The sequence below is a fragment of the Sarcophilus harrisii genome, chromosome 1, assembly GCF_902635505.1.
Source record: "Sarcophilus harrisii chromosome 1, mSarHar1.11, whole genome shotgun sequence".
In the NCBI taxonomy this organism is placed as follows: domain Eukaryota; kingdom Metazoa; phylum Chordata; class Mammalia; order Dasyuromorphia; family Dasyuridae; genus Sarcophilus; species Sarcophilus harrisii.
The window spans coordinates 57,477,957-57,497,668 of NC_045426.1; the positions used below are offsets into that span (position 1 = coordinate 57,477,957).

At 53.4% G+C, this 19,712-nt stretch overlaps 1 protein-coding gene across 1 annotated transcript in view; it reads left to right on the top strand.

The window, feature by feature from the left end:
- Positions 1-19,712, top strand: part of PLXNA1 (plexin A1) — a 277,345-nt gene that overhangs the window by 150,208 nt on the left and 107,425 nt on the right. Inside the window, exons 5-9 of the mRNA XM_031964586.1 lie at positions 1,592-1,668; positions 1,986-2,157; positions 2,685-2,826; positions 2,904-3,059; positions 5,298-5,397. Of these exons, the coding sequence (XP_031820446.1) occupies positions 1,592-1,668; positions 1,986-2,157; positions 2,685-2,826; positions 2,904-3,059; positions 5,298-5,397 (647 nt within the window). The remainder of the gene's footprint in view (positions 1-1,591; positions 1,669-1,985; positions 2,158-2,684; positions 2,827-2,903; positions 3,060-5,297; positions 5,398-19,712) is intronic.

Genomic DNA, 19,712 nt, shown 5'->3' on the forward strand with positions numbered 1-19,712 from the left:
CTGTACACTTTGCCCTTCCCACCATCATTCATTCATTCATTCACACCTTCCTTCATTCCTTCAGCGTTATATTCTGCACACTTTGCCCTTCACACCTTCATTCATTCATTCATTCCTTCAGCGTTATATTCTGCACACTTTGCCCTTCACACCTTCATTCATTCGTTCATTCCTTCAGCGTTATATTCTGCACCTTTGCCCTTCACACCTTCATTCTGGTTCTTCCCCTTCCGGCGTTATATTTTACACTTTTGCCCCTTCACACCTTCATTCATTCATTCATTCCTTCAGCGTTATATTCTGTACACTTTGCCCTTCCCACCATCATTCATTCATTCATTCACACCTTCATTCATTCCTTCAGCGTTATATTCTGTACACTTTGCCCTTCACACCTTCATTCATTCATTCATTCCTTCAGCGTTATATTCTGCGCACTTTGCCCTTCACACCTTCCTTCATTCATTCATTCCTTCAGCGTTATATTCTGCACACTTTGCCCTTCACACCTTCCTTCATTCATTCCCACCGTCATTCATCCATTCCTTCAGCGTTATACTCGGTACTTTGCCACACGCTGTAAGAGAGGAACAAGGTGAGGGCCTTGTAGCCTGGGCAGGCGAGTGGCCGGAGAAAGTAGAAATAGAATCGAAATCTAAGTATAGACCGAGAGAGAAGAAAAGCCGGAGACAGAAAGTGCTTTTAGCACTACTACAAAAGATGAGAGAGAATACCGCTTCTGTTACTTCACCCGGTGAACAGTTTCCATTTTCCCAGCTGCACCAAAGCTCGCTTTCCCGTTGGGCCCGACCCCCCCCCTTGCCCCCGCTTCCCTACGACAGCGGGCTATGCGTGTTGCAGCCTGTGGAGCGCGTTCCCACGTTGGTCACCTCGAGAGAAGGCAGGACAGAAGGGGAACCCCCAAAGGCCCTTCCCAAGGGCCCCGGGCCTCCCCGCCTTCCCCCCCCCCGCGCCCCTGGATGCCGGGCGGGCCCTCCTCGGGGAGCTTTCATCCCGCGGCCGGGAGAGTTGGGCCCTGGCCAGGCCCCGGCCTTGGCCTTCCGCCCCGGCCCTCCTCCCGGGTCTGCCCCTTTGGCGCAGCCTCCGTTGGTGCGGGTCTGTTCAGGTGCTCCTGCCTGTCTCCGCGCAGGGGTGCCCTGGGCCCCCGGAAACCGCTTGGGGCCGGTTGCCTGGCTTGGGGCCTCCCCGCTTTCCCGACCCCTCTGGGCGTGAGGCGGGCGCACGCGGGCTTCCCTCTATCAGAGAGAAAGGCTTTGGGGGCCGGGCGGGCGGGCGGGGGCGGGGAGGGTTTTGCGGCCGGGCCTTGGCAGGTGGGGGGCTGGGGGGGCCGGGGGGCGCGGGTGAAATGGGGCTGTGGAACCTTGGGCGGGGTTAGGGCAGGAATCTGGGCTGCTTCCACGTTGCGGAAGGCTCTGCTCCGAGCCCACCCCGCCTGCTGTCCCGGGAGCCTCCCGGAATCCTGCCCCCTGCTGGGCGGCCCCGCCCTCTGCGGCCAGGAGGTCCCCCCTCACCGGGGGGGGAAGCGCCCCCTCCCGAGCCTCTGCCTCGAGCCTCTGTCCTTTGCTTGCAGGTGACCCGGGGTTCCGGGGTGGGGGTTGCAGCAGTCGCCCTTCGCAGGCTGGCCCGGCCCGGGACCCCCATCGGGTGGTGCGTCCAAATGGGTGTGAGGGTCTCTCCCTTGGGGGGCCGGGGCGGGGCGGGGCCAGGGCGGGGCGGGCCTTTTTCTATGTGTTAAATAAATAACAAAGCCATAAGGGTTTGGGGAGGTCTCCCAACTCAAGCCCACCCGGTCAGGTGCCGCCCCGCTTCTTCATTCTGAACTTGGCGACGCTAACCTTTTTCTATCCACACACACGTGTTCTTGTCTGTATGTTAATGCACATATATGCATATTAACGTGTGTGTGTGGCCGCGGCTCTCTCTTAGCCCCCCCTCCCAGCACCCCTGTAGCCCCCTCCCCCCAGGCCGGTCCTTCCCCCTTTGGGAGAGCACCAGTTGGGGGATTTGCCCCTCCCCCGCCCCCTGAGGAGGACTGGGCGCCCAGAACGCGGGGACGCGGGCCCGGAGCCTCTCTGGGGGATCGTGGCCGAGGCTGGGGCTGCCACTCGTCCAGTCCCCTCGCGGTTCCGATGCTCTGTCAGTCACGGACCTCCAACCGCAGGGCCTGGGGAGAGCTTAATAAGCTCAGGGGCGTGGCCTGCCGGCGGGGGGGAGGGGGCTCGGCCCTTCGGTGGGGGCGTGGCCCGCGGACAGGGGCGTGGCCTGCCGGCGAGGGGCGCGGCCTCCTGGCCAGAAAGCCAGTCACCAGCCCCTGGGATAAAGGCCTCTGCTGATTGCCCTCGGGGATTGTGCTGACTGTTACCTACCCTCAGGCTGTTGGCTCCTTCCCAGGGGCGACCTTCCCTTTGCCAATGCAGCAGCCGGGCCAAGAAACAAAAGGAGGCCGAGGAGGAGGGGCGTGGCCTTCCTCCCGGCCCGGGAGAACCTGCCCAGGGCCCCGGGGCGGAGGGTCCATTCCCCCGTTTGGGGCGGGGCGGGGCGCCTCCTTGGGCCGGGGGCCGGGAACCGGGCCGCCCCTCCTGGGCTTCAGTTCCCCTGCGCCGGGGGCAGGACCGGGGAGCCCGGCCCAGGACTCTGCCTCCCAGGACTCTGCCTCCCGGTGACCGGCTCTCCCTCCCGCCAGCTGCTCCCGGAAGGACCGCTGCGAGCGCGCCGACGAGCCCCAGCGCTTCGCCTCCGACCTGCTCCAGTGCGTGCAGCTCACCGTGCGGCCCAAGAACATCTCGGTCACCGTGTCGGAAGTCCGGCGCCCGCCTGGAGGCTTCCCGGGGGTCTCCGTCTCCTGGCCGCTCACCCCGCCTCTCCTCCCTCCCTCCGGCCCTAGCTCGTCCTGCAAGCCTGGAACGTGCCCGACCTCTCGGCGGGGGTCAACTGCTCCTTCGAAGACTTCACCGAGTCGGAGAGCCGCATCGAGGACGGGAAGATCCACTGCCGCTCCCCCTCCGCCAAGGACGTGGTGCCCATCACCCGGGGGCAGGGTGAGTCTGGGGCGGAGCCCCGCCCTGGCGCAGGGAGCCCGGGGTCTGCCCCACAGAGCGTCCTGGGGCCAGCGCCGCCTCGGGCCAGGAACCCCGGGCTCGGGCTGAGCCAGGTGGGGCAGGAGCCGGCGCTGGCCCGGGCGCACCGCGGGAGCCGGGGAGCCTGCGCGGGCTTGCTGGCCGAGGCTCCCCGTGCCCCAGCGGCCTCCCGACCGGACCTTTCTCCCTTCTCCCAGCGTGAGCCCCTCACGGCCCTTGACACGAATCTGGAGCCGGATGCGGTGGCCTCGCCCCTGGTCCCGGTGGGCAGAGCTGGCACCGGCCGGGCTCTCCCCGGCACCAGCGCCCGAGCCGGCGGCCAGGGCCCTGACCGTGCGCGGGAGCCCCAGTCCCCTGTGGTGGCGCGGCTCACAGGCCTCCCGCGGGCGGGAGGAGAAAGGTGGGCTCGGCAGCTCCCGTGGAGCCCCGGGCATGGTTTATCTGCTTTGGCTCATGGGTGAGAGGTTGGGGGAAGGAGACGGGGGCTTTTTTCAGAGGCTCCAAAATGAGTCTCGGGCTCAACTTCAGCCTAAGAAAGATCTTGGGAGTGGGGGGGGGCAGCGAGCCCTCGAGGCTCCCAGCCCCCGCAGCGTGGTCCCCCATCTCTGACCCGTCCCCAGGGATCAGGACTGTGGTTTCCAGGGAGCCCCCTCCCTCTCCCCCAGCCCGGCCTGCTCCCTTGTGCCTGTGACGTCACTGGGGCTGATGGGCGCCCAGGGCCCGTGGTCCCAAACACAAGGCTCCCGCCCCCCCGCGGGCCCCGGAGACACAGGCGGGGGCGGGAGAAATCCGGCATCTGGTCAGTGCTGAGCCGGAGCCCGCCTGAATGGCCGCAGTGTGTCCTGGGGAGGCTGGCCTGGGGGCCTGACGGCCGCGTCATCCTGTCGGGCTGAGTCACTCTCGGGAGCCCGCAGCGCCCCTCACCCCACCCCCACCCCCCGCTGTCGCCCAGGGCTTTCCTGGGCCTGGACAAGGGGTTTGTTTTTATTTCCAGCCCAGCTCCCCCGGGGAGCATCTGAACTCATGTTTACCGAGTTCCTTCGAAGACCCCGGGTCAGAGGCTGCTGAGGGGGAGTGCCGGGGCTGGGAGGCCAGGCCGGCGGGGGGCAGGGTGGAGGCGGGCCGGGCCTGGGCAGATACTGGGGCCCTGCAGGGGGCCCGAGGCCAGGCCAGCGGGGGGGACAGGGCTGACGCAGGCCGGGCCCAGGCAGATGCAGCCTCTCCCCGGGTCCTCCTGGCTGGCCGGCTCAGGGGCCCAGACTCACCCCGGAAAACCTGAGAACCCCAGCCGGGGTGAGCCCAGGTGAGGGGCTTGTGGCTCCCGGTCCCGCAGGGAGCTCAGGGAGGGGGAGATCACTGCAGGCAGGAGCATAATGACACAAACAGTGGCCGCCAGGGGCCAAGGGCACAGAGGGAGCAGGCCCGTGGGGCCCCCGCCTTCCCACCTCCTGGGGGCTCCGGGACACCGGCAGGGGGGGACTCCCAGCGCCCTCCTGCCCCGCAGCCCTCGGCCTTTCTGCTGCACAGATGCCCCCTACCCCGGGCAGCATGGTCTCCAAATGCCTTTAAACGCCTCAGTACCCTGTGCGGGGTTATGAGGACGCCGGTCACCCTGAAACGGTCATCCCAGTGTCTTCCTGACCCCCCTCCCTGACGAGATGGGAGAGCCTGCCTGGCCCTTTGGCCTTGAGCAGAGCGCCCTCGGGTAGAGCTCCTGGGGCCTCCGCACAGCCTGGGGGGGGGGGGAGATCGCAGGGGCGCCGCTCCCCCTGAGGTCCGGGCGAGGAGATGGGGGGGTGCCTCGGCTTGGGGGAGGCGGGGGGGGGGGGCAGCCGGGCCTGAGAGGCTGTGGCCCTGGGAGGAAGCTTCTCCATGCGGCATTTCCCCTCCCATCCCCTCCCCTGCCACGGACAACAGGCAGGGGCACCCTGAAGGCTGGGGGGCCTCTCTCTGCTGGTGTCGGAGGCCTCCGTTCTGCGGCATCCCTTGGGACCCTCAGCACTGCTCATGGGTCGGGCAGGAGGCCAGAGGCTCGACCCCACCTCGCAGTGACCCCTCCCTCCGGGTGTCAGTGCTCCCTGCGAGATAAGAGATCCAACAGAGGAGCAGAGCTGGGGCCGAGCCCTGGGCCTGGGCCCCCGACCCCAGCCCCCCTCTCCTCTCCCACCACTCACCCCTTCTCCCTCACCTCTCTTGAAGGAGACAAGAGGGTGGTGAAGCTCTACCTGAAGTCCAAGGAGACAGGGAAGAAGTTCGCATCTGTGGATTTTGTCTTTTACAACTGCAGCGTCCACCAGTCGTAAGTAACCAGCAGCCAGGGTTGGGTGGTCCTGCCTGTGGAAGACGCTCTGTGGGGTCCTGGGCAGGCCCTGAGCCGGATCAGCCCGGAGTTCTCAGCAGGGCCGGGGCCTGTGAGCAGCCCACCCACCCCCAGGGGTCCCAGAGACCATGCTGGGGGCAGGGGGGCAGAGACAGGGGCCTCTCTGGGGCGGGTGCAAGCAGCCAGTCTGGGGTCAGCGTGAGGAGTCATGCTGGGACAGAGGTCAGGGCTCAGGCTGTAGCCAAGGAACAAAGCAAACCCACCTGACCCCCCCTGGCAGGAAGCCTGTCCTTGGTTCCCCTGGCCCCGACTCCTGACCGCCGAGCTTCATGGCCAGAGGAGGGGCCCTTTGTGGGGGTGGGGGAGCCCAGGCAGAGGAGAGCCCGGAACATGGAGGTCAGGCTGTGCTCCCGGCAGTATTGGAGCAAACCCAGCACTTCGGAACCTCTGTCTCCTTATCTAGGAATGAGTCTCCCCCTGGCAGAGCCTTCTCCAGAGCCTTCCTCCTCCTCCTCTTCCTCCTCCTCCTCCTTTTGTTTAGTCCTGTCTGACTCTTCACTACCCCGTGTGTGGGGGCCTCAAGGAGAAGGGCCCCATGTGTGGGAGCTCTGAGTGTAGGCCCTGTTCTGGCCCCGTGTGTGGCCCCCTGTGTGTGGGGGGGCCCTAGGGAGAGGGGTTACTTTTGCCACCTCCTTTCTCAGCCCCTCTGAGCCCGCCTGCTCACCTTTAGAAGGAAGCGGTGGGATGGTCTGACCGCTGTCGGCCCCAGGCTCTTTGTCAATGATGCAGGGCCCCGTTCGGGGAACAAGGAGGGGCCTGCACAGGTGGAATGAAAGGCTGGTGAGGGCAGAAAGGCAGCGAGGGGGCAGAGCCTGCTCAGGGATGGCTTGGAAGGCCCAGTCAGGAGTTTGGACCTGCCCCGACAACCTGGGGCAGGCGTGATGATGCTTCCCAGCTCTTCCCCATCTCCCAGGTCTTGCCTGTGCGTGAGGAGGAGGATTATGGGGAGGCAGATGCTTCTCGACTCAATGTCCCCCTCTAGCCTGCCTGCCTGCCTTCCTTCCTTCCTTCCTTCCTTCCTTCCTTCCTTCCTTCCCTCCTTCCTTCCTTCCTCCCTCCCTCCTTCCTTCTTTCCTCCCTCCCTCCCTCCCTCCTTCCTTCCTTCCTTCCTTCCTCCCTCCTTCCTTCCTTCCTTCCTTCCTCCCTCCCTCCTTCCTTCCTTCCTCCCTCCCTCCCTCCTTCCTTCTTTCTTCCTTCCTCCCTCCCTTCCTCCCTCTCTTCCTCTCCTTCCCCTCCTCCCTCCCTCCCTCCTTCCTTCCTCCCTTCCTCTTCCCTCCCTCCTCCCTCCCTCCCTCCCTTCCTTCCTCCTTCCCTTCTTGCTCTCTCCCTTCCTCCCTTCCTTCCTCCCTCCCTCCCTCCCTTCCTTCCTCCTTCCTCCTCCCTCTCTCCCTTCCTCCCTCCCTCTCTCCCTCCCTCCTCCTCCCTCCCTCCTTCCCTTCCTTCTTCCTTCCCTCCCTCCCTCTCTCCCTATCTCTTCCCTCCCTCCCTCCCTCCCTCCTCCTCCTTCCCTCCCTCCCTCCCTTCCTCCCTTCCTCTCTCCCTCCTTCCTCCCTCCTTCCCTCCTTCCTTCCTTCTTTTCTTCCTCCCTCCCCCCTCCCTCCTTCCTTCCTTCCTTCCTTCCTTGTTTCCTCCCTCTTCCTTCCTTCTTCCTTCCCCTTCCCCTTCCCCCCCATTCAGTTCCCCTGCCCTTCCCTTTCTTTCTGTTCCTTTTTCCTTTAACCTCTTCTTTCTCTTCCCCATGATCACATTGTTTTCTTCCTTCTTTCCCAGGCTAAATCACACCTCTGCAAGTATCCTTTTTGCCTTCCCTAGCATCTAGCCAACATTGATCCTTAGCTGAATGGCTGGGAACGAGGCATGGCTGGGCCCCACTTGCTGTATATGTTAAGTGTCGGGCTTGCACGAGATAATGGGAGGTCCCCTTGCTGCTCCTGCTCTGGGGCACCTGTGCTGAGCACCTGAGGGGTGCAGTGAATGATACTGGAAGAGGCCGGGTGAGGGGGGGGGGGCAGGTCCACAGAGATGCTTGATAGCTGCTCCCTCTAGCCCAGTGGGCTGTCTACATGCCACAATAGCTTTTCTTCCCCCGTTGTCTTTTCAATAAACTTGCCACTGGTAGAGTTTTCTCAGTTTGAGATGGGGTATTGGTCACATATGTGGAAAGTTTGGGGCAGAGGAGCAGAGGCGTTTCCTGAAGCTGTGTCCCATGATCCAGGATCCGAGAGCCAGGGCATGTCCCGGAGAGGCAGGGTCTGGTCCTTATTCTGAACTGGGCACAGCCTCTGAGTCCGCATTTCCAGGGATTGATTGTGCTCCTCGCTGCTCCCTTCCCCCCCAGGGACATTGGCCAGACTATAAGGGCCTTACCCCTGGAACCTTACGTTCCCGTCTGGGTCCCCATGGAGGGTGTTCTCTGGGGCCCTGACCCTGAGGGAGGCTCGCCAGGCCTCCAGGTCCATGTTGTTTCTGCCTCTGGGATGGCAATCCTGTTACAAGAGCCTTGCCCCCCTTCCCGGAGCCGGCTTCCTCTGCCTTTGCCTCCCCCAGTCCCTGTTTTGGCCCGGACCATCCCAGGAACCTTGGGCTGTTGGCTTCACTCCCCAGCCATCCCCTTGGGGCCCCTGCAGCATCCAAAGCGGGAGGAGACTGTCCCCGATTCCCCACTCTCTGAGGGGCTGGGGGCTGTTCTGCTGTCACTGCTTCTGCAGCTGACGTCACCAGCTGCTTATTTCGGTTCTGCTTCCTTCCCTTGACATCACTGACTTTCAGCACTTCCTTGAATTACTCATTGTGCATATGTCTGCTCTCCTTCCATGGGCTCTTCTTGGGGAGGGGGAGAGCAGGTTACTTAAGCAGCAGACATTTACTAAGCTCCTGCAGCATGGCAGGGTTTTCTGGCTGTAACAGTGACTCTGCTGGAGGGGCAGGGACACCCTCTGTGCTGGTCTGTCTCCTCAGGGAGGGACCGCAAGCAGCTGGCCCTAGAGGTCAGCTGGAAAGAAAACAGCAGCAGGCTCTCTTGTGTCCTTCCTCTTCTGGACTTGGCTTTCCTCATCTTACAGAACGGAGTGCCCAGACTTCATTCTCCCAGCAGGTTTTATGGTGTCCTGTGAGCCATCGTCTCAGGGACTGATGGGAGCCGGGGCTGCTGGGATGGTCGGTCCAGGGGGGTCTGCAAAGTAAAGGGGTGCCCAGAGCGGGGCAAGTGTAAGAAAAACCTCTGTTCAAACATGAGAACTTCTTCCTGAGGACGTCATGAATTCTACATCTGGAGGTGTCCCAGCAGTTACCTTGGGGGCCAAATCTGTGTGGGGGATGCTTAACAGAGGTCTCAACATTTGTGGCGGGGGCAGTGCTGAGTGATCTTAGATCCCTCAGTGACCGTCCAGCTCTGAGAAGCCTTTAGGGACAGTCATGGAGCTGTGGGCTTCATCTAGATGGAAATGGAATCTTTTCTGTTCTCCACGTGTGATGACTGCCCTAGCATCCTGGATACCTTAGAATCAGTTGGAGTCAAGATAAGCAAAAGCCCTTTGTCGTTATTCTTGGTCTTTAGGGGTAGAAGTGAATTGGATGGAAGCAGAATCTCCGCGACCACCTTCTCCCTCCAAAGTAACTCTGGCTAGTCTTACTCCACCTCCTACTCCCTCCTACAATTCTCTGTATATACCAAAAGATCGAGCCAGCACAGGACAGTGGGAAGGGCCATTTTCCAAGCATATGCCCATAGAGTGTTGTCCAATTGCTATTTAGCCTCATGTGCTTGGGACCTTAGTGCATCTACTCAAGAGCTTTGGTCCATTTCATCTCCTGCTTTCTTTTGTTTTAGAACACAGGTGGTCACGCCATCCCTGACTTCTCAGGGAGGTGAGAGCTCCCCAAAATGGAGGTGAAAGCACTAAAAAGGAAATGATAACACCCTCCCTGACATCTCAGGAAGGGAGATGAAAAGCACCAAAGGGAAGTGGGGGTTACTAGTGGGTTTCTGGGCTGGAGTATCTTATTAGAAACAGGTATGCACAAACCGATTAGTATGGGAGGTATTACACAAGCACATAGCAATAATGCACAGGCTATTAGTAATGACTCTCCCCACAGTCAGTGCAGACTCAATGTGGTGCAACAAACATGAATTGTACATGCAAGTAGTGGTATAACAAACAATATGAATCAACATGGTGTTGTAAAAGATTTCCAGAAGACCTAGAAGGAAAGTATGTAAACAACAGTCACACATATGCCTTCTTCAGAAGCCAAGAAATAGTCCAAAACCAATCTATTGTCCATTGTTTCACTTGTCAGGGAATCCAATGATCCCCCCTCCCCCAAGTTTTTCAAGTCCTGCAACAGTCTTTTTATGTGTTAGGGAATCCAATGATTCCAGCAGATTTTGAAGTCCTGCAACAGTCTTATCATTTCTCAGAAAATGCAATGATTCCTGAGCATTTTCAAGTACTACAAGAGTCTTATCATGTCTCAGAGAATCAAAAGATTCCTGAGGGTTTTCAAGTCCTACAACAATCTTTTCATGTCTCAGGGATTCCCATGATTCTTGAGGATTTTGAAGTCCAACAATTTTTGATGTCCATGAGTCAAACGCTATAACTGCCACGCTCTTTCAATGGTGAGCACAATCAGCAGTGGAACCACCCGATGTTTCTTGGGTTTTCTCCTTCATTTCAAAGGTCTGCTTCGTCTCTCTGTGATGGACAGGGCAAATACTACTCGTTGGCACCCATCTGATTCCTTCTCCATCTGTAAAGATACAAGCAAACCCTCTCCCCCAAGCAGTTAACCTATCTGGTCCCTTCCATTCACCACTTTCTGGGTCTCTCCACGTCACCTGGTGATTATCTAAAGGTAGTGGAGCTGCTCGTACTGGGCACTGCCCTAACAGTGGGTTATAAAACCTGTCTGCCAGAGCCAGGGCATCTTTGTTAAAAATCAAGAAGTTAATAGTATAAAGGGCTAGATTTAGAAGTTCTCTAGGGTTACCTGTGGCTCCCCCTTTCCTTTGTTTTTGGAAGAGCATCTTAATGTCTCTGTTTCTTCTCTCCACTATTGCCTGTCCTTGAGGATTAAAGGGTATGCCATTGGTGTGTAAAATCTTATACTGTGCACAAAAGTGTACAAAATGTTTGGAAGTATATGCAGGTCCATTATCTGTTTTTATTGCTTGTGGCACACCCATAATGGCAAATGCTTGTGTGAGGAATTCAGTGACCATTTGGGCTGTCTCTTTTGCTGCTGGTATTGCAAAAGTGAATCCTGAAAAGGTGTCTACCACAACGTGGATAAAAGACAGATGACCAAAAAATGTGTAATGGGCCATACCCATTTGCCAGATTTCATTGGGTCTCAAACCATGAGTGTTCTTCCCTGGAGGCAGTGTAGGAGTGTGGAAAGGAAGGGAAGCTGTACAGGCTTTTACTTTGCTCCTAGCCTCCTCTCTTGTTATTCCAAATTGAAAACATAAAGCTCGAGAGCCTGATGACATTTCAAATGAGATTCTTGGGCTTCCTGAAATAAAGGAGTATTGGCCAACATGCTTAGAAGGCTATCTGTCTTTGACTTTCTGTAAAAAAATAGGACTTGGAAGTCTACTATGAGAGTGGACATGCAAGATATAAATCTTACCTGGATGCTTTCTTACTTGCTATTGAAGTTCCTTGAAGAGCTGATATATATTAGAAGCTACAAATTTTATTTGGGCTGTGGCAATTCTTTGTATCACACCTACTGAGTAGGCCGAATCAGATATTGTATTTATATATCCTGGATAATAAATAAGTAAGAGCTAGAATGATTGCTTGCTTCTCTGTTCTTAAGGAAAGTTTTTGTACTGTGAGCACCTTGGGATATACTTCATATCCTAAATATTGAAAAGGAGCATGTCTTTGAATTTTTTCTGGAACTATATGCAATTTGGTAGTACCTTAGTTTTTCCATGGTCTTTTGTAGACATGCTTCTAACATTTGTTCCTCAGGTGCACATCCTAATATATCATCCATGCAATGTAATAGCATTACTTTTGGAAATGCTTTTCTTACTAGAGTAAGAGCAGCAGCAATATACATTTGACACATAGTAGGGCTGTTTTTCATTCCCTGTGGCAAAACTGTCCATTCATATCTTTTATAAGGCTCAGTTAAGTTAACGCTGGGCACTGAAAAGGCAAATCTTTTCATATCCTCCTTATCTAGAGGGATAGAATAGAAACAATCCTTAATGTCTATAACCCAAAGAGGCCATTCTCTAGGCAATTGAATAGAAGATGGAAGCCCAGGCTGAAGAGTTCCCATAGTTTGCATCTGTTCATTTACCTTTCTTAAATCAGTCAACAGTCTCCATTTTCCATATTTCTTTCTTACAACAAATACTGGGGAATTCCAAGGACTCAGAGAAGGTTGTAAGTGTCCTTGGTCAAGTTGCTCCTGTACTATATTTAATAAGGCCTGAATTTTATCACTAGCTAAGGGCCACTGTTCTATCCACACTGGTGTATCAGTTTTCCATTGGATAGGAACAGGTAAAAGTGTTGGCAGGTCTGCAACAGCAGCCCTGCTTAAAAAACCGAAGTACTCATTTTTAGCCCTAATTGTTGTAAAATGTCTCTTCCCCACAGATTGATGGGGATTTTTTCAACTATAAAAGGAGTAAAAATTCCTGTTTCACCTTCAAATATCCATCTCCAAGGGGCAGCACTAACTTTTGCTGCTATTGATCCTCCTATGCCAGACATGTAGGTGTCTGCCTTAATCTTTGGCCAGTGACTAGGCCAGTTGGCACCTCTAATGACTGTACGATTTGCACCTGTGTCTACCAATCCTTCTAATGGTATGTCATTTATATAGATATTGAGCATAGGTCAGTTAGCTGTCACAGCTGCTGTCTAGTATATTCCTGGACTTTGTTGCTTGGAGTCAGAATGTGGGTGACTATCACCAGATTGCTTTATTAAGAGTCTGTATCAGTAAACCTGATGCTACTCCTTCTCCTGGGTGATAAGTCACACATTGTCTACCTATATTAGTGACTGGGATATTATCTACACATTCCCCAGTTTCCCACATCAGTGTATGGATGGACACTGTTTTGTAAGTACTCTCAGGAGGTGAAATGATCAAGCCTACTGTGCCTGGAGCCAAGGCATCCAAAGGCCATAAAGGAACCTCTCCAGAGGGTATCTCAGTTGTCCCAAGCTGCATTGTTCTCCCCAATTGTAATCCCTTTCTCCCATCAGGTTTCTTCCTGGCTGATTGGTTGTGTGATCCCCTTCTCCCATCATATGGCTTCCTGGCTGATTGGTCATGTCTGGATACTGGACTTCTAGGCACTCTCTGGGTGTAGCATCGGCTGCCATCATGCCCTAAGTATTTTTTGTCTTGGGCCCTGGGGCTGGGCCCCTCATCCCATTTCCCTTAATCAATCTACATTCTGATGCCCAGTGGAAGCCTCTGTTGTATTTTGGACATGGGGTATTGGGTCGTGTTCTCCCACCCTGTTTTCTCACTCTGTCTCTATGCCAGCATTGAGCTTTCAGATGCCCTACTTTACCACATTGACGAGTCTCTCTGGAGGTCCCTTGCCAAAAAGGACCCAGTCTTCCCATGTTGGGATCTTGGGAAGTCTGCATCATAGCCTGGCTATAAAAGGTATTTGTGCCCACTGTGGCACAGCATCTTATGATCTCCTCTAAAGGGGCATCCCTGCGCAGTCCTAGCATAATTCTTCTACAACCCTCATTAATATTTTCTTTAGCAAGTTGCTTTATCATAATGTCGGTTACTGCATTTTCACCATTATGACATGTCTGCAAATGTCCCACAAAATCAGCAAAGGGTTCAATTGGCCCTTGTGTTTGTTATTTTTGTGAAGGCCTCTCCCTTATCGTTTTCATCAGGGAGAGATGCCCATGCTCTGATAGCAGCAGCAGCAATTTGCTCATATGCTGCTATGGAGTAATTAATCTGTACTGAAATGTCTGCATAAAAACTTACACCTGTTAGTTGGTCACAGATGATTGGAGGATTAACTCCACTATGACTATTTGTTGGGCTTGTATCCTACAGATCTCACTGTATTTAGAAAGTCACAACAAGTTTTGTCCAGGTTCTAAGCATGTCCTTGCTATAGATTTCCAGTCCCTAGTGGTTAAGACTTCATAGTCCATTCTGTAATAACATTCTGTAATAACATCTTAACATAAGCTAATGTAGCCCCATAAAGAGTGCAAGCCTTTTTCAGGTCTTTGAGCATTTCTATATCAAAAGGAGCATATCTTCTACTTTCTTGACCTGATGGGTTAAACTGTTGAATCCCAGGATACATTCCTATTTTCAGATCACCTGAATTCTGCCCTTCTTCTGTGGCTTTAAGTACTGCCTTTTGCAATCTAGTCATTGGAGGGGGTGATTGCTGAGGGGGAAGTGCTGGTGATATCACTGCCCCTCCCACTACTCCTTCCCCCTCCATCCCAGAAGGTGAAGTTGATGGGGGCGTGTCAAGAACCAGTTCTGGTTTAGGTGGGGGTTGATGGGGGTTGAATCATCATGTCCTTCATCTTCACTTAACTCCCCATGCCCTCCAGTGATATCACTTTTAATCCTTCCTTTGTCCTCATTTTCCTCACACTTCCCCATCTGGCCATTCTTAGAATTTTTCTCTTTCCTATAACTTGCAGGATTCTTTAAGGCCAATTGTATTTTGGTGTGTGTGTGTGTGTGTGTATGTGTGTGTATATATATATATTGTTTCCTTGGAAATTGAATGAGGACCTTTATCATTGTAGTATTTGCATAATTGTTGTCCTACCAGATTCCAATTATCTGGCCCTATCTTCTCTTTCTTTAAGAACCAAGGGGACTTGCGTTCTAATGTACCCAAGAGTCTAGCGATCTGCAACCAAGTTATAATTAAGTTATAATTATATTATATAATATAAATTATAATTAAATAATGCGTTGATTAACTTGCGCATACTTTCTATAAGACTCCCTTGGTGTGGGGGTGGGGGTGGGCCTGGGGGAGAATCTTTTCCTAATATCTGCCTCAGTTCAGTTAGAAAAGATTACTAGTTTAGCCCTTAACAAAGTAAGTTCCCTGTTTGTCTATTAAAATACTCATCCTATTTCCTGGTCCCCAGGGACTTTTTCAGTGGTCCACACTTGGGCACCAAATTTGACAACCGCACTAGCACCCAGGATACCTCAGAATCAGCCGGAGTCAGGATAAGCAAAAGTCCTCAATCTTTATTCTTGGTCTTTAGACTCAGGATTGAACAGGATGGAAGCAGAGTTTCTGCCACCACCTTCTCCTTCATCTACTGCCAAAGTGACTCTGGCTCATCTTATTCCACCCCCTAGTCCCTCCTACAACCTCTGTATACACCAATCATTGAGCCAGCACAGAATAGTGGGAAGGACCATTCCCCAAGCATATGCCCATAGAGTATTGTCCAGTCGGTAGTTAGCCCTAAGTGCTTGAACTGACTTCAGTGCATCAACTCAAGAGTTCCAAGCCCATTACATCCATGTGGTTGCCCGCTACAGTGGGAGAATGTGCGCACGTCACAGGTGCCTGCAGAGCGGGTGCATGAGAATCAGAGAGTTGCTGGAGGGCATCGTGTCCGGCCTTAAGTTCTCACTAGGGATGAGTCCGAGACTTGGTGTCCTTATCCGGGAAGCGAGAAGGTCCAACCAGAGGGTTCCGTCCATCTCTCTGTCTTTATTCCTGTGTGTGTAAGGGGGTGATTGTGCTTGTGGAGGGTCCCTGTGGGGACCAGGGAAGGAGGAGGTGAATTCCAGTCAGTGCAGATGGGGATGGGATGTATGAGGGGCAGAGCGGAGGCCACTGGTGCTGGATCACAAGGCTGTGGGATGGGGAAGGGTGTATAAAAGGCCCGAAGGGAGGTGGAGGTAGGTCGGGGGGAGGAGGCTGAGCAGCAATTCACAGTCTACGCCTCAGGTACTGAGCTGGACCAGAGCCTGAAGTGTGACTGTTGGTCACTGGTGGTCTGTTATTTTCTGCTCTGGGTTTAAGTAGCCTTTTGGGTGGGGATGGATAATAGCTCATAGGGGTTCCCGATCAAGGCAGGGACATCAGTCTTCTGGGAGTAAAAGCAAGGAAGCCAGGGGTTCCTTGTGGGCTAATTTTGCTAAGTCCTGGGGGGCCCCTTGGGGATGAAGGGCCTTGGAAAAATGAGCAGGAACCCCAGAGAGAAACCTCAATGTCACTTCCAGTGACCTTGTGATGAAGAGAGCCATCTGTGCCCATAGAGAGGACTGTGGGAACTGAGTGGGGATCACAACATAACATTCTCACTCTTTCTGTTGTTGTTTGCTTGCATTTTGTTTCCTTTCTCATTTTTTTTTCCTGTTCTGATTTTTCTGGTGCAGCAAAATAATTGTATAAATATGTATGCATATCTTGGATTTAACATATTTTTAACATGCTTGACATATACTTGATTACTTTCCCCTCTAGGGGAGGGGAAAATTTGGATCACAAGGTTTTGCAAGGGGCAATGTTGGAAAATTAGCCATACAGAGGTATTTTAAAAAAGGAAAGAAAAAGAAACTTCCTCTGACTCCTCAGACTGGGCCGGAGAATGCATTGGAGGGCAGGGGGATGCGTTGGTGACCCAGGCCCTCGCATTCCTGGGACTTCAGCATCTCCAGGTACCTTCAGGCAGCCACAGACTTTTCATCAAGGTCTCAGTTCAAGTCCATGCAAGAAGCATGATCTGGGCCATGTTCTGAGAGTCAGTTTGTTCCTGTCACAGGAGGGAAAGGAGGGTGCTGTGGGAGAAGAATAGGCACGGGGGGGTGGAAGTGAGGGGGGCAGTGAGCCTGCAATTTGGGACATGAGGACACACCTTACTGGGGCTGAAAAGCATGGAGAAGGGGTGGGGAAAAGGTGGGAGAAATGGAATCTTAGGTTTCTAAAATAGAAAGAAAGTTATTTTAAGTAACTTTGGCCAAAATGGGAGATCTACTACGTGATAAAGGGACATGGCAGAAAAGTGTTTTAAGAAAATTTATCAGGCATTGAGGAAAGAAATAAGCATTTATATAGTACCCATTGTTTTCTAGACACTGTGTTAAGAACTTTAAAATGTAATTTCATTTAACCCTCATACCAACCCTGCTGTTATCCCCATTTTATATCTGAGGAAATTGAGGCAAATAAATTCTGACTTGCCCAGGGCCACCCAGCAAGTGTCTGAGGCCAGATTTTAACTCAGGCTTTCCTAGAGCTCTGTCCACTGCAGCTGCCTCTAGGTAGTAGATGTGGAAAGAATCAGAAGGGGAAGGACGGCAAGCTCCAGCCATGGGGGCTGGGGTCCCAGATTGTTCAGTAGTGATCACCTTGGTTCCCAATGTCCCAGATTCCCATTTCCCTTGTTAAGATCAGGGAGGTGCTTGGGAGTCTCCATGACACTATTGGAAAATCCAAGGCCCATTCTGTCCTCTGGGGAAGGTCATCAAAGGAGGAAAGCCAGGCAGGCTGTCGCTGGCAGAGAGAGGCTGCTCCTCAGAGCTGCGTCGGGGAGGGGCTGGGGCAGAAATGCAGGCGGGCTTCCAGCCCAAGGCTGCCCTTGTGGGGAAGGCCGGGGTCCCGGGGAAGCCTTCCTGGAGCCAGAATACACTCAAGGCCTGCTTGGGGTTAGGGGCCCCTAGGAGACTTCCGCGGGACCACAGCTGGCTGCAGGGCAGCTCCCCGGGCTGGAGGACAAAGGACTGCATCTGTGCCCTCCCAAGGACCCAGGCCCCTGGCAGCCTATATGGTCCCCGCCTAAGAACATCTAAAGGAAAGGCTCCTGTGTATTGGAAAGGGTGTTCAATCGAGGTCAGAGACCCTGAGCTCAGGCCCTGGCTCTGATTGATTTCTTCTTCTTTGTGTGTGACCTTGGGTCCCTTTGTAAAAGGGGGGGGGGGAGGTAGGATGCTTTTGGAGGCCCAGGGCGGTTAGAGGGAGATGTTCTTTGAGGTCCTTGTCGATCTAGATCCTGTGATTCTTGTATATCTGGGACCCGGTAGCAGGCAGGGCCAGGTGGCTGGGACCAGAAAGAGACAGACAGACAGACAGAGAAAGCAGAAACAGAGAGAGAGAGAGAGAGAGAGAGAGAGAGAGAGAGAGAGAGAGAGAGAGAGAGAGAGAGAGAGAGAGAGAGAGAGAGAGAGAGAGAGAGAGAGAGAGAGAGAGAGAGAGAGAGAGAGAGAGAATGAATGAGAGAGAGAGTCACAGACAGAGACAGCAAAACAGACAGACACAGAGTGAGACCAACAAACAGAGTGAGACAGATGGACAGATGCCTTTGGATTCTTTGGCCTCCTGTTTATTTGTTCCAGAGCAGTTTCTAGAGCTCTGGGTGGGGTCTTGGCAGAAGAGAACCTTCCTTTCCCTTCTGTGATTGCATCACGCACAGACTCTAAGAGCATCACCTGGTCATTTTCTGCCCTGGGAACTTCCATGTCTTCTGTTTTTTTTAATGTACCTGATAAGTTGTCTGCCTTTCCCTCGTTAGATAGTAGTTGGCATTTACATAAAAAAGCTTTTATACAGATTGTCTTATTTGATCTTCTCAGGGAGGGAGGGACTAGTAGTGTTCTCCTTTTACAGATGAAGAAACTGAGGTGGAGGGGTGGAATTACTCACCCTGGGCCAGAATTTGGACTCAGATCCAGTGCCTCACCCACCTGCCTCCATTAAAGTATATCCTCCTTGAGGGCAGGAAGCAAATTTGCCTTCCTAAGTATTGCCAGTCTTTAGCACAGTTCCTGAAATATCGTAAATGCTTCATAAATATTCATTGGCCGATTAGTTTGTCTCCCACATCTTTGCAGGTTGGGGAGCCATATGTTCTACTTTCTCTCTGCCAAGACCTTCATTGGTCTTTCCATTGCTTAGAGTTCACCCTCTTTTTAATGACTTGTTAATTCACATTATTGTAATCATTGGGTCTATGTTGTGGTAGATGGAGATAGGGAGATAAACGGCAACGGGAGAAACAGGAAGAGGTGGACACAGGAGGAAAAACAGAGGGAGAGATGGATAAAGATTGATAGCTAGAGATAAGAGACTGATGGATAGCTTGAGACAGCCTGAGAAAGATATGAACATGGAGATAGGAAGATGAATGGATGGACGGCAAGATAGAGCACCTACCTTAAAAGCTCCTCAGGGGTTATTGTGAAGATAAAATCATACTATTGGTAAAGTGTTCCGTAAAGTGCAAGGCTATTACAGAGCTTTTTTAAAGTGATTACTGTGTCCCAGGCTGTATGGTAATCACTGAGGTATAAGTCCCCAAGTCAGCCCCTGCCCTTGGGGAGCTTACATTCAGATGGGAAAGTCAGGACATCCTGGGGACCTGGGCCAGGAGGGGTAGGAGCAGCGTCGATTGGAGAGAGCCAGGTCACCCCCATTGGTGCCCGGCTTCCCCCAGGCAGAGGCTGAAGATCTGGGGGAGGGAAAGGAGGAGGATGGCCAGTGTCGTGTGTTGGAAAGGGAAAATATCCTCCTGCTTTCTTCGCTGTGCATCAGGCCACATAGACCTTCCCAGGCTTCTCTGAACTTGCTGGTAGTTCTCATTTCCTCCTTTGCCCCCAGTCTGGGGATCTTTCCATCTCTGGCCTGTGTGATGCTCACAGATTGTTCCCAGCTCACCTGGTGCAAAGATTTGTTTTGGAGAAAGGACATTTTTAACCAGTCAGGGAGATGTCTCCCCTTCAGCCGGATTCTGGAACCTTAATTAATTAATGAGTTCCTCTGCGTGTTTGTGTTTGCTTTTTCTAATTTTAAGTAAACTCATTTTAAAAACTGTTTAACCTAAAGCTCAAAAGTAAAAAAAAAAAAAAAAAAAAATCATTTATGGAACAGCAACAGCCTGACATTGGTGAAATCTGTTCTTTAAGTACATTTACAAGATGTAAATTGAATTTACATGATTGCATTGCACAGCACCACAAGCCTCCACCTTAAGTGGGTTTTGTTAGGCAGGTGGCACCTCTCAGCTGTGGGCAGGATTGTAACCCGTCATTATTAGACCTTGCACCTTTATTAGACTGGCTTTGATGGGAGCCGCGAGCTCGAGGAGGAGGTACATCACGGGTTATCCTGTTCTTCCGAAGAGGGAACACAGAGGTTCAGGGTCCGCTCGCGGTCACGCAGGGAATGAGGGGCTGAGCCAGGGCTTCAGCGTGGGCCCTGTGACCCCAGATTCATGGAG